The sequence below is a fragment of the Delphinapterus leucas genome, chromosome 1 (assembly GCF_059928025.1).
Source record: "Delphinapterus leucas isolate spDelLeu-1000000601 "Yukka" chromosome 1, BTC_Dleu_Yukka2, whole genome shotgun sequence".
In the NCBI taxonomy this organism is placed as follows: Eukaryota; Metazoa; Chordata; class Mammalia; order Artiodactyla; family Monodontidae; genus Delphinapterus; species Delphinapterus leucas.
The window spans coordinates 115,804,080-115,819,149 of NC_143129.1; the positions used below are offsets into that span (position 1 = coordinate 115,804,080).

Sequence of the window (15,070 nt, forward strand, 5' to 3'; positions counted from 1 at the left end):
GTTTTTCTCTTTCGGAAATTTCGTTAATATTGTTGATAGGCTGTATATGCGTCTTGTGTGTGTATGCACGTGTATCCGTGTGAGACCAAATAATTTTAAAACTTGAGTGGGCAAACACAGCAACAGGAAATTGTTGGGTAGGGTCTGGGAAAAGAGGAGGAACCCAAAAGTACAGACAAGCAGAGACTCGACTCCGCCTGTGAGCTGTCTGCGCAGGCGGCGACGGCCCGCAGGCAGAGCAGCGATGCACCCCACCCAGGGAAACGATTCCTTTCAGTGAGGCCAACCCGCGGCCACATGCAAATGACCTGGAGGCTGTGGGCGGAGCCACTCCTGAAAGGCTCCGGCCGGGGGGCGGGGAGAAGGCTGACCCATGGGCTGGCCCCGATTGGCTCCCACAGAGACGGGGCGGGCTCTCCCGAAGGCCCGGCCTCACAGAGGGGCGGTGCCTGGGCCTGGGCCTCTTGGAGAGGGAAGGAGCGGGAGCCCGAGCTCCGCGTCGGGAAGCTTAGGTGGGCTGAGCCCTCGGCTCGCAAAGGCAGGGCCGGAAGCGCTACAGTTTGACCCACGAGTCCATCTGTTTTCGAAGGCGTAGCCCTCTTCCTCCCGACCCTCTCCGCCTCCCCCTCTGCCCCTTCATCCGGAGGCCGAAGCCCCCAGCCTGGGCGGGGCGGCGCAGCCCGAGCTCCCGGACCCGGAAGAAGCGCCATCTCCCGCGTTCACCATGGAGCCCACTGCGCCGTCCCTCACCGAGGAGGACCTGACTGAAGTGAAGAAGGACGTGAGTAGCAAAACCTTGCCCGGGCACCGCCGAGGGCCGGGGGCGGGCGGAGCGGGGGGGGGGGCTGCATTCCTGCAGCGAGGAAACCCCGCGTCCTAGTCCGAGTCGGAATCGGAGGAGGAGCCCGCGGTCTGAGAAGCGAAACGTCCGGGCACAGCAGGACCGCGGCGAGCTCTGCATCCGAGGGACCTTGGTGGAAGTGATCTGATCCCCGCTGACCTGTTAATCCACGTTTTAAATCAATAAAAGCAGGGCTTGGGTTTCAGAAATCTTGTTCAGTGGAGCGTTTCTTTACAGTCAGCTACTTGCCCACTGCTCACCCATCCCCTGGTGATTTCACCCCAGCTGCGCTTTGGGGCTGCGTTGTTAGGGATCGACGACTCAAGTTCATCCTTGAGCCAGACTGCCTTGGCTGCTGGCTCAACCTGGAGCAAAAGCTGGACCAGATAAAGCATCCCAAGCAGTGGATCAAATACGTGAAACTTGCAAAGGGGGTTGGGGGAAGCTGGACTGTTGAAAGCACAACCCGGAATTCCCCTAGTAAGCAAACGCCCACGTATTTAAATTGAAGGGGCGCGGAGGGGGCGGGGGATGAATACATGAAGCGGAGAATTAATTTACAGGTAAACGTTGGAGATATTCAGCAGCTAAATTATGCTCTTCTGCTTGGATGCTGAAGTGCACAAATCTTAGTATTTATTCGTAAAGAATGACTTTGTTGAGGTCTGACTTGTTTCTCTTTTCCTTTGCTTTTAGTTAACTTGTTTTGCCATGTGAGACTTATATGAGTACCATTAAAATACTTTATATTAATTCAAATTCAAAACAATATGAACATGAATTGTGTTCTGGCTTAACGCTGCAGTACTTATACAAAATCATCTTTGTGAATTGGACAGGACAGCAGCTTTTTAAATGTTTGTGTGCTTCCTTTTACCCTCACCTGTAAGGTTTATTACACTGTACTCATAATTACAGTTGGTATGACTCATTAGCAAAAGGAGACTGGTTATGACTGTGCCTTAGTTTCCTCCTTCAACAGATAATTGTGGAGTACTTATATGGAAAGTACTGTCCTTGGGCCTGGAAAGATATAAAAAAATGACAGGCCCCTGCTTTACATTCTAGTTGAGTTAAGACTGGGACATTGATAACTAATAAAGAATAAATGAGTATTGTGTTTTTCAAGATTTGTGCCAGTAAAAACATGAACTTCAAGAGCTAGGCCTACTGTATTCCAGATACTCTGTCACACAATTTACAATGTTCTCATTTAATCTGTACAACAACCTCTAAGGCAGATAATTGTCTTTCCCATTTTATAGTTGATAAAACAGGTAGTGAGAGGTTACAAGTGGGAGGATATAAAGCCTGTACATAAACACAGATGTGAAGGGTGGCTTCTAGGTCTTTTTTTTTTTTTCCATCAGTTCATTGATATTATCCATCTCCATGATTTCAATTTACAGCTATATAAGAAATCCATAACCTTGGGGAATCATGGACACGTTTCAGGACATCTGTGAAAAAAAATACGTGCACATTTTCTTCTTAGAAATTTTTTTCATGATGTTTTCAGAATCGTTTATGACCTTAGGAGTTTTAAAATTATAATCCACATATTTGGACTTCCTTCTTTCTCAACTCTAAGTGCTTATTTCCAAATATCTACTGGAAATCCACTTTTATATCCTTCAGATTCCTCACTTTGTCTAAAATTGAACTTTTTATCATCCTTCCCCCAAAGCCACTTGCTGTTTCTGCTGTATTCTCTGTCGTGATGAATCCATGGGGATTGGCTGCTGATACCAAAATTCATCGATGCGGGCTTCCCTGGTGGCGCAGTGGTTGAGAGTCCGCCTGCCGATGCAGGGAACACGGGTTCGTGTCCCGGTCCGGGAGGATCCCACATGCCACGGAGCGGCTGGGCCCGTGAGCCATGGCCACTGGGCCAGTGCGTCCGGAGCCTGTGCTCCGCAACGGGAGAAGCCGCAACAGTGAGAGGCCCGCGTACCACAAAAAAAAAAGAAATTCATGAATGCTCAAGTCCCTTTTATAAAATGGCGTAGTATTTGCATGTAACCTACACACATCTGCCCATATACTTTGAATTATCTCTAGATTACTTATAACACCTAGTACAATGTGAATACTGTGTAAATAGTTGTAAATACAATGTAAATGCTATATAAATAGTTGACCCACACAGCAAATTCAAGTTTTGCTTTTTGGAACTTTATGGAATTTTTTTTTTAATTTATTTATTTTATTTATTTTTGGTTGTGTTGGGTCTTCGTTGCTATGCGCGGGCTTTCTCTAGTTGCGGCAAGCGGGGGCTACTCTTCGTTGCAGTGCGCGGGCTTCTCACGCGGTAGCTTCTCTTGTCGCGGAGCACGGGCTCTAGGCGTGCGGGCTTCAGTAGTTGTGACACGTGGGCTCTAGAGCGCAGGCTCAGTAGTTGTGGCGCACAGGCTTAGTTGCTCTGCGGCATGTGGGATCTTCCCGGGCCAGGGCTCGAACCCGTGTCCCCTGCTTTGGCAGGAGGATTCTTAATCACTGTGCCACCAGGGGAGCCCTTGGAATTTTTTTTTCCAAATATTTTCCATCCACTATTGGTTGAATCCGAGGGTGCGGAACCTGCAGATACAGAGGACCGACTGTACCACCACTTATCCACATGGAAACTTCCACTTCTTTTTTTTTTTTTTCAGGCTCCCACTTCTTCACTATACTCCTTCTCCCTGTGTGCTCCATCTAGTTGTTTACCTCTCTTTTGTTGAATTTAGTTCAGTTTCATAAATATGGACTACACACTGTGAGACTGATACTGCCATTGATTCTAACAGTTCAGAAATTAAAAACTAACACACAATCTTAGTTTGAGAAGAGCTCAACTTCTTGGGGGGTGGGGGGGACATGTAAAATGACAATTGCAAATCACAGAATAAGTGCAATGAATTTTACATTCATCCAAAACATTATCTACTTAGCACTCTGCTAAATGCAGGATATACAGAGTTGAACAGAATGTACCTGGTTCTTGCCTGCTTTTAACATGTGGGTTCTTAAGGTTGAAAACAAATAAATGTATAATTCCAAATTATGGTAAGTACTATGAAGGAGACAAACAGGTGTTGAGCCAATAACAAGGTAAGAGGGGAAATCTACTTGAGATAGGATGGTCAGGGAAGGTTATTAACATTTTTTAAACTGGTTCCTGAAGGCTATGACAGAACTGGAGAAGAGCATTCTAGGCAGAATAGAATTTTCAAAGGATCTAAGGCAGGCAAGATCTTGGGGAAATTGGAAAAAGGCAGAGAGTGCCTAGAGGTGAAGTTAGGATGGTGGGCTAGTGCCAGATTATGAAGGGTCTTACAGATGGTAGTAAAGTGGGATTTTTTTCCCAAGTGTAGTAGAGACCTATTGAAGAATTATATTTTTAAAAATCCCTCTGCCTAATGTATGGACTGGAGCGAGCAAAAGGGAGAAGAGAGAAACTAGTGAGGAGATCCTTGGAATTTACGTAGTTGAGAGATGATGGTGATTCGGATCAGGGTACAGGCAGTGGAGATGGATGGAACAGGAAAATTCCAGATGCATATTTTAAACAGTAATGATAGGACTTGGTGATGGTTTGAATGTGGGAGTTGAGGAAGAGAGTGGAATCAGATTAGTAAGTGGAAATGTCAAATCAGCAATTAGACCTATCAGTTTGAAGATCAAAAGAGAGATCTGAGCTAGAAATAAAAGTGTGGGATTAAGTGAGTTTACCTGGGGAACTTGAGAACTAGAAGGGAAAGGGAGACCATAGAAAAGTTTTAAAAAGTAAGAAGTTATGGCCGCAGAGATGGGAAGAAAGCCAGGACAGTGTGGTATTCATATAAGACAAGAAAAGAGTATTTCAGGAAGGGAGTGATCAACTGTGTTCATGCTGCTGAGAAGTGAGATGAAGACTGAAAAGTATCAGATTTAGTGATAAGGAGACCCTTGGTGACTTTGAGAAGAGTAGTGGGACAGAGTGAAAATGTCTGGGAGTGAGTTGGGAGATATAAGTGGAGTCCTGTTGTATAGAAAAGTGAAGTGCATACACTGGGTGCTGTAAAGGCAGGAGAGGAGTACTCATTTGGGGGAGTTTAAGTAAAGTTACCTGAAGGAGATGACCACTGTCCTGAATTTTAAAAGATGAATAGGGATATGGGAAAAGAAAACAAGGCAAAGGTAACGACTTAAAGAAATGTAGTGGAAAACAGCAGTTTTAGGAAGAACATAAAGTTCCAGAACATAGAGTAAGCTGGAGAGGTAGGCAGGATCCATACTATGAAGCACCTGCCTGCCATCATCAAGTAGCTGTGATTTATTGAATACCTACTGTGTCAAGCCTTCATATGCACTGTCCCATTTAGTCCTCCTACAGGTCCTGCTAGGTATTTATTATTTTTTTACCAATAAGGGACCTGAGGCTTAGAGAGGTTAAGTAACTTCCTCCAGCTCTCACAGGAATATGTGGCAGATTCAGGATTTGAACTGAGGTTGGTCTGAGTCCAGAGCCATGCTCTTCACTTCTCTGCTATTCTGCTATGGTTGAGAAACTTTATCCTTTAAGTCGAGGTGGAACACAAGTGTTTTAAATTTTTTAAAAATTAACTAACAACATTTCAATATTGGTAGAATTCATGTAACACTCCAGATTTCCATTTTTTCTTGAAAAATTACAAGGTCTGATAGATGTGTGAAGGAAGAAGTTGAGCGGGGTGGGGAGAGAAGGAAGAAGTACAGCTAGGTGTCTTGTTAATAGTCGATGCAAGATATATAGGGACCCGAACTAGGACAATGCTAATAATAGGGATGGAGTGAAGGGGCAGCTTAGATAAATATTGGGGTAGATTGGCAGGACTTGGTGGGTGGGTGATCTGATCGAATGTGCCAAGTGAGTGAAAGAGAGGAAAAGTCAAGGGTGAGTTGTAGGTTTATAGCATGGTTGGATGGATGGTGGTACTCGCAAGTGAGCTGAGAATGTCAGAGGAAAACGATAGGGGAAGATAACAAAATTGGTTTTGGACATGTTGAATTTTAAGTACCATTGGGATCTCTAGGTGGAGAAAGTCTTGATCACATAGGAAAATTTAGAAATCATCAACGTGTGGTAGAAATGACAACAAATGAGGTTTTCCAAGGAGTTCATCTTTTAAATCTATTTTTCTCTCTCCTCATCCCCACAGCTTAAATTCGTGCACTCAGCTTATCATATGTAAGATATTGCAGCAATCTTCTAATTGCTCTCCTTTGACCCCAATTTTTGCTTTCCCCCAACCCTCTGTAAAAGTTTTCTTATTGCCTCTTATTTATAAACCTTTGATGAGGTTTTGACTATAGGGAAATGTAATTTCCCTCATTGCCTACCTTTCATGCCTCTAGGTCAGGTGTAGTCTCTGTAAATTTCCCAGGTCCTGGAGGCAGAGTTGGTTGCTTCCCCAGTACTTGACCTATATCTTTTTTTCCAGGTCATAGTCCATTGTCTCATAATTTTTAGCTTGAGTTGATAATGTATTCTTCAACTAGACCATGTGCCCTTTGCATGCAGGTTTCAAGTCTTGTTCATCTTTGCATATCCACTGCTCAGCTCTTGGCATATTTGGCATTCAGATATGTGAAATGTTTCTCGTGGGAATTCAGTGGACTGAGAACTGTAGGAACCATTCACCTAACCTACTTTTCTGCCACCATATACTCTCATATACTTTGAAGATTTTCCATTGTCTTTAGTTCATCATTGTCAGTGTGAATCAAGTTAGTCATCATTGTCATCATCACTAACATTTACTCATCACTTACTATGTACTAGGCACTTTCTCAAGTGCTTTACGTGTGTTAATTTATTTCTCGTAACACTCAGATGAGGAAACTGAGGCACAGAGGAGTTAAGTTACCCAAGATTGCATATTTAGTAAATGGAGGAGCTATAATATAGTCACTCACATCAAATTGTTAATACCATTTATTAGGACCCACATTGATTTTTGACTGATTAAGCCTCATTAGGCACTTCTCAGGTCTAGGCCTGTGTATGTGATTTCTTTTTATTTCTTTAATTTTTTCCAATATCTACTACTCCTTTAGGTTTCTTTCCCCCCATACCTTTCTACCTTCCTTCTACCAAGGCTGAGTTAGACTACAGTCTTGCCAACTGACTCCAAAGATAGACCCAGTATGGTCCCTTTTGTTTTAGGTTCTTTCTTTTTCTTTCTCTCCCTCTCTGTGTGTGTGTGTGTGTGTGGTTTCACTCTAGAAAGATGGAAAATTAATAACATGAGAAAGTTATAAACTGTGAGTTATCCTCTCTGGTCCTGACTAATCCTGGATTCCTTGCTAAATGGAAACTAAAATGTACAGTAACCTCTGCTCTCAACTTTACCTCTGAAGGCCCTCAGCAGACCTCCCTATTTCCACAGACCCAAGCCCCCTAGATTAGACTGGCCCCCTCCTCACAACAGTTTGGTCTTGGTTTATAGATATGAAGATGAGATCAGAGCAGTGAGGAAGCAGTGAGGAATATCTAGTCAGGGACCTACTTCTAACCGGACCTTCATTTTAATAGCATGCCTTTAGTAGGGCTGAGCCTCCTGACTTCAGGATGTTTTCTCTCACCAGTCAGATTCCTAACTAATCAGTCACCTTTGTGATTTCCTTAGGTGTTAAAAAAAAAAAATACATTGAGGCATTTTTTATATCTTTTAGGCTTTAGAAAATTTGCGTGTATACCTGTGTGAAAAAATCATAGCTGAGAGACATTTTGATCATCTACGTGCAAAAAAAATACTCAGTAGAGAAGACACTGAAGAAATTTCTTGCCGAACATCAAGTAGAAAAAGGGCTGGAAAATTGTTAGACTACTTACAAGAAAACCCCAAAGGACTAGATACCCTGGTTGAATCTATTCGGCGAGAAAAAACACAGAACTTCCTGATACAGAAGATTACAGATGAAGTGCTAAAACTTAGAAATATAAAACTAGAACATCTGAAAGGTAAGATATCTTAGTTATCCAAAAGTTCATTTAAATGTAACAATGCTTTTATAAGTAGAATGCAAAACAAAACAAAAACCTAGAAGTGATCATTTTGCTTTTATTCAAAAAGTTCAACCTTCAGAATTACATTCAATTTGCATTTTTTTACCTTATTTGATGTCATTACATTGCAAAAGTGAAATATCACTCAGTGTTCTGTATTTATATTCGTTTAACAACACATTTATAGAAAACAACTACAATGGAATCCCAGTATACACAGGAGTTTGTTTCTAAAGTCATCAGAATGCAAGATTAATCTGTTCAAAAGTAACCCCTGAAAATGCATATCACGCATAAAGAACAGTATATAGGTAAAGTATTTTACCTTTGATAAATTCTGATAGTTTTTCTCCCACCAGTTGATTACATGATGGAGTAGTTGGCTTATGTTGGTAAGAATCATCGTGTATAAGTTATATATAACTTTAAACACTAAAATCACACTCAGTGTTGCAAAATTAGAGAGGCATAAAACTGAGATTGATTAAGGGAGTAGCAGATTTACCTCTTCCGTTTTACCCTCACCCCAGAGCACACACTCACTAAATTGGAATGCTGTGCAGAATTGTTTGCACGATTTAAATCCCCCTCTCCCTCCAAACCCCCATCTTTCTCTGTCTCTCTCTACAGAGCACTTAAGATAAATGTGCATGCGATACAGCTCTATTCCAGCTGTTCTAGGCAAGGGAAACAGAAATTAGTAATTTAGGGCTTTTCCCTTAAGGAACTCAGTCTATAAATCCGTGTTGGAACACAGATGAAGTTTCCCCTTGAGCCATATTTAAGAAGATAGTTTCTCTTTCATGGGACAGAAATGCTGACTGTATTGTGAAGTTGAAAAACTAGTGGAAAAAATTGACATACAAATGTACTTTACAGACTCTGCAGGTTTTACATAAAATCTGTCAACTCAGGAAGTTCTGTGCCTGTAGACCATTGGGTTGAATATTTGCTGAGCTTAAAAGAGAGATAAATTGTATTTGTGTTTATTCTTTCCACACTGAGGCTAATTGTTGGCTATACCCTTTGGATATGATAGAATTCTTTGTTCAGAACAACCTCTGTCATTTAAGTAAACTGTTAGGTTGAGAACCAGGACATTCTCTATTTAATGTGAAGAGGAGACCTGGGTTCTAGCTGTCCCCCTTGCATGAAGTAGTCCTGGAATGTTGGGCATGACTTCACTGTTCCAGGCCTCTGTCTTCTCGTCTCTAATAGTGAGAGGCTATCCCGATGACCTGTAGAATCCCTTCCACTTGTAACACCCCATGATTCAAGAATTGGAAGTAAGAGAAATGGAAATAAAAACAAAAATAAACAAATGGGACCTAATGAAACTTCAAATCTTTTGCACAGCAAAGGAAACCATAAACAAGACCAAAAGACAACCCTCAGAATGGGAGAAAATATTTGCAAATGAAGCAACTGACAAAGGATTAATCTCCAAAATTTATAAGCAGCTCATGCAGCTCAATAACAAAAAAACAAACAACCCAATCCAAAAATGGGCAGAAGACCTAAATAGACATTTCTCCAAAGAAGATACACAGTTTGCCAACAAACACATGAAAGAATGCTCAACATCATTAATCATTAGAGGAATGCAAATCAAAACTACAATGAGATATCACCTCACACCAGTCAGAATGGCCATCATCAAAAAATCTAGAAACAATAAATGCTGAAGAGGGTGTGGAGAAAAGGGAACCCTCTTCCACTGCTGGTGGGAATGTGAATTGGTACAGCCACTATGGAGGACAGTATGGAGGTGCCTTAAAAAACTACAAATAGAGCTACCATATGACCCAGGAATCCCACTACTGGGCATATACCCTGAGAAAACCATAATTCAAAAAGAGTCATGTACCAAAATGTTCTTTGCAGCTCTATTTACAATAGCCTGGAGATGGAAACAACCTAAGTGTCCATCATCAGATGAATGGATAAAGATGTGGCACATATATACAATGGAATATTACTCAGCCATAAAAAGAAACGAAATTGATCTATTTGTAATGAGGTGGATGGACCTAGAGTCTGTCATACAGAGTGAAGTAAGTCAGAAAGAGAAAGACAAATAACGTGTGCTAACACATATATATGGAATTTAAGAAAAAAAAAATGTCATGAAGAACCTAGGGGTAAGACAGGAATAAAGACACAGAGCTACTAGAGAATGGACTTGAGGATATGGGGAGTGGGAAGGGTAAGCTGTGACAAAGCGAGAGAGAGGCATGGACATATATACACTACCAAACGTAAAATAGATAGCTAGTGGAAAGCAGCTGCATAGCACAGGGAGATCAGCTTGGTGCTTTGTGACCACCTAGAGGGGTGGGATAGGGAGGGTGGGATAGGGAGGGTGGGAGGGAGGGAGACACAAGAGGGAAGAGATATGGGAACATATGTATAACTGATTCACTTTGTTATAAAGCAGAAACTAACACACGATTGTAAACCAATTATACTCCAATAAAGATGTAAAAAAATTTTTTTAATAAAAAATAAATAAAAAATAAAAAAAGAATTGGAAGTAATTAACTCATAGAATTTTAGCATATACCCAGTTTAAAATTGGGATAAATTTTTTTTTTTTTTGTGCTGGAGTGCTAAAGAATATTTTTTAGTTGTGAAAGCTATTTCTTATTTTATGAATAATTTTAGGGGCTACTTTATTTTTTCTAGGTCCTTCAATGGTTAAGTATAAATACACAGATTGAATGTGAATTGTAGCATGTCATTTAGCTTCCTTGAGATTATTCCTATATCTAGAAAATGTAAATAATAGTATGCTTCATGATTGTCAGGAAAAGCAGATAAAATGTGAAATGGATTATGACAATTTATAAACTGCTATTTAAATTTGTGTAATCTTTAAAAAGTTCGAAGATGGGTGTGGACTCAGTTTTCTAGTTACTTTTCATTTACATCTGAATAATTTTATTGTAGGACTGAAATGTAGCAGCTGTGAGCCTTTTCCAGATGGAGCCACAAACAACCTCTCTAGATCAAATTCAGATGACAGTAATTTCTCTGAAAAACTGAGAGCATCCACCGTCATATACCATCCAGAAGGAGAATCCAGCACAGCCCCCTTTTTTTCTACTGATTCTTCTCTGAATTTGCCTGTTCTAGAAGTAGGCAGAACTGAAAACCCCACCTTCTCTTCAACTACGCTTCCTAGACCTGGGGACCCTGGGGCTCCTCCTTTGCCACCAGAGCTGCAGTTAGAAGAAGAAGGAACTTGTGGAAACTCTAGTGAGATGTTTCTTCCCTTAAGATCACGTGCTCTTTTGCGGCAATGACAGTTTACTGCATTTTAATTTTTTTAATGATGACAAAAAATATTTGAAAGGATATGAATCATCTTATAAAATTGCTATAATGACTTATTAACATTTGATACATGTCTTATAATGCAACGTAAACATACTTTGTAAATAGAATTTTTTAGAATAAAAAGTATACTTGTAGATAGCTAAAGTAAGTCTTGTTGATCATGTACTCTTCAGTATTTTCTCTTCTTTTTTGAGGTAATTTAGTGTTTTCACTTTTTTTTATGTTTTAAGACTAATTTTAATAGAGAACATTTCTCTATTTGAGAATAGAGTCTTAGGCTGGGAACAATGTTTCTTCTCTGTGCATTTGTGCTAGTAAGTTTCACAGTCTAATAGTCCTTTCCAACCATTCAACAGTACATTTTCAGAATTAAACTGTTCCTATTCGTAATAAAGCCAAGCACTGCTGGGAAAACTGCCAGCTACAGAAAAGAATCTTTTTCCCACTCAATTGGGCTTACAGGCACTTAGTCCCCTTCTGATTCAGAGAAATATCTAATGGAGTTTGAGCCACCTACGGTGCCAATTTGCCAAAATACATTTCTTATTAATCTTACTAATTAATACTACTTTCTTAAGATTTTCACACTCTTTGCTTTATCATTTTCATTCCTAAAGAAAAATCTTGGCATAAACTTCAGTTATTACATATAATTTAATGAGATTTTAAAAATACTTTTTCTGTACTTTTTGTTCCCTTTTAATGAGGACCACTGTACAGTTGAAATAATTAGAACAAAATGGTTTTTATGTGTGTATATGTGACAATTCTGTTTTTAGTACTATTTGGAACAAGCGGGCCATTAGCTAGATATGTCTTTTTGTTCTATGACAAAGTTTGACTAATTTTACAAATTTATAAATCTTGTTTCATTGTTTTCATTAAAGTATATCTATTTCTAGATATCTGTCTCATATATATTTCCACTACTTGCAAAAAGCAGAGATGGAAATATGCTATTAAGAATAAATGTTTTTAAGTTGTAGTGCTGTGTTTTGGAAGTTTCAGATTTTTCAATAGGAAATAAATACCTAAAACTTTTTTTATATGCACCGATTTTAATAGGAAACATTAATTCAGGTTGTAAGATGGAGTTGCACTTCTGGATGGACTGATGAAATTATCAATCATGAAGAAGACTGGCATATTGACTTTAAAAAAATTTTAAAGACTGGGTGATTTTTGTAGTATAAACATTTTCTAACGATTATGGAGAAATATGTTTCACCTCCAGGGTAGCATGACAAAATAGTGGCAATTAAAAAAAAAAAATAGTGGTATAATACTTAAACCTTTTTCAAAAGCAGAAGCAAGCTTTCATTTCATTAATTAAAATAAAATTTGATACGCAGTTTTTTAAAAATTTAAATAGGATTTACTTGGAATCAAAGATCATAATTTAGATATGGTGTAGCACCTATATTTATAGTTTTCTTTCAGACTGTTGACTAACTACGTAGACAATAAAATTAAGGTTTTAACAAACTTAGGCTTTTGGTTTTCTGAATCCTATGAAATCAGTTTATTTTTCATTTAAACACTGAAAACCAGCTGTTGCCAAAAATGTATAAATTTGAATGATACTGTGACATGACAGTGCAATTGGTTATTGGGTTGATTAATGCAGCAGTGAAAATTATCACTTAATATAAAAACAACACCTTCGAGCTCACTTTTTTAAATTGCTTTTTAAAAAATTGAGACTTTATTTTTTAGAGCAGTTCTAGGTTTACAGAAAACCTGAGCAGAAAGTACAGAGTTCCCATATACCCCCTGTTTCCTATATTAACATCTCACATTAGTGCATTTATTAGAATTGATGAACCAGTCTTGATACATTAACTAAAGTTAATAGTTTACATTAGGAGTCATTCTTTGTGTTATACAGTTCTATAAGTTTTGACAAATGCATAGTGACATGCATCCACCATTATATTATCACACAGAATAGTTTCACTTCCCCAAAAATCCTGTGTTCCACTTATTCATCCCTTCCTCTTCCCCCCAGCCCCACCCCTTCCCATCCAGCCCTGGCAACCACTGATCTGTTTATTCTCTCTATTGCTCTGTCTTTTCCAGAATGTCATATATTGAATGGTTGGAATCATACAATATGTAGCTTTTTCAGACTGGCTTCTTTCACTTAGCAATATGCATTTACATTTCATGCATGTCTTTTCATGGTCACTTTTTCAAGAGCTAATTCCATCTTTGGTCAGCATGTCATTCCTAGTGCAAGGGCAAACACTGGCAAATTTGGAACTTACCAGGATAATGGCAGGTTTTTTGCTTTCAATTTTTTTTGTTGTTGTTTCAAATTTTTTTATTTTGTTTGGGAGGTTTTTGGTTTCTTTTGATAAACATTTTTTTTTTCGGCCATACCACTTGGCATGTGGGATCTTACTTCCCTGACCAGGGATAGAACCTGTGCCCCCTGCAGTGGAAGCACTGGAGGTGCGGAGTCTTAACCACTGGACTACCAGGGAAGTCCCTTGATAAACATTTTCTAAAATTTAATTTAGTTTAATGATTAGTACTTTTGTGGTTAGTGATTTTTGTCTCCTGTTTAAAAAATCTTTGCCTATCCTAGTGCTGTGATGATAATCCCCTATGTTTTCCTCTGGAAACTTAGTTGTTTTCATTTCACAATTAGCTCTATGATCCATTACAAAGTAATTTTGTGTACAGTATAAAGTAGAAGTTAAGTCTTGTGGCTACTGTCCTTTTACCTAAGCAGCGTGAAAGGGAGCAGGAAGTTTCACGCTCTGTCCTTATCTTGTATCACTGCATAAATAAGTACATTGTTGATTTTGGAGGGAAAAAAAATAGCTAACCAAGCAGGGAATCGATCTTTGTTGTTAAATGTAATCTTTTGAGGGCTTTCTGAAAGAAGAGCTAAATTTAAGCACAAACAATACGTGGGTAACTTGAGTGCTGCTCCTAAAGGCCTTACTCTGATCTTGCCACTCTATTTAATTATCAGACAGTTGTCCTTCACTGTGGTGGTTCCCAAACTGCTGCCTATTTCAGAATCACCTGGAGAGCATTTCTTTTTTTTTTTTTGCTGTACGCGGGCCTCTCACTGCTGTGGCCTCTCCCGTTGCGGAGCATGGGCTCCAGACACGCAGGCTCAGCGGCCATGGCTCACGGGCCCAGCCGCTCCGTGGCATGTGGGATCTTCCCAGACCGGGGCATGAACCCATGTCCCCTGCATCGGCAGGCAGACTCTCAACCACTGCGCCACCAGGGAAGCCCACTTGGAGAGCTTTTAAAGATCTGGATGCCAGGCTGTGGAAGCCAGTCATCAGAAGTGGGTAAAAATTTCTAGGTGATTCCAACGGGCAACAGTGTTTGGAAACCACAATCTTACTGGATGCCAAATACAGTGATTGGTGTTTCCACATGTGTGATCTTGTTTTTAATCCTAATAACAACTCTGCAAGGAGGGTTTTATTGTTACTTTTTTTTAACACACGAGAAACAATCTCAGGATAAAGTATGGCTCTAAGTATGTGGCACAGCTCTTTAGAATTAAAATCTAGGGCTGTTTGACTCCAAGATCAGTGTTCTTTCTACAACTCCATGCTCTCTTATTAACATTTCCTAGATGGCAGAAAGGTAAGAGTGGAGATTGTGTATTTTTTCACTCATAATTCAATATTGATTACCTATCATTTTAGGTGCTGGCGATACAGTGATAAAACAGACAATGTCTATGTTCTCACAGAGAACTCACATTCTAGTTGGGGGAGATAGTTAGAAAATAAACAAGGAAACCCTGATAATTCTAGTTGCTGTGGATATAAAATAGGGCATGTATGAGCTAAACAGTAACTTGGACCAAAGTGTTTATAGCATTATGAGGGAACTCCTCTCAAAGC

The 15,070-nt window shown here is 39.8% G+C and overlaps 1 protein-coding gene across 1 annotated transcript; it reads left to right on the forward strand.

Annotated features, from left to right (window-relative positions):
* The first annotated feature begins 592 nt into the window (after positions 1 to 592).
* On the forward strand, positions 593 to 11,323 carry BCL10 (BCL10 immune signaling adaptor). The gene is made up of 3 exons (XM_022580940.3): positions 593 to 781; positions 7,517 to 7,805; positions 10,800 to 11,323. Exons 1-3 carry the CDS (start codon positions 725 to 727, stop codon positions 11,153 to 11,155), a joined length of 702 nt encoding a protein of 233 aa, XP_022436648.1. The 5' UTR covers positions 593 to 724; the 3' UTR covers positions 11,156 to 11,323.
* The last annotated feature ends 3,747 nt before the right edge of the window (positions 11,324 to 15,070 follow it).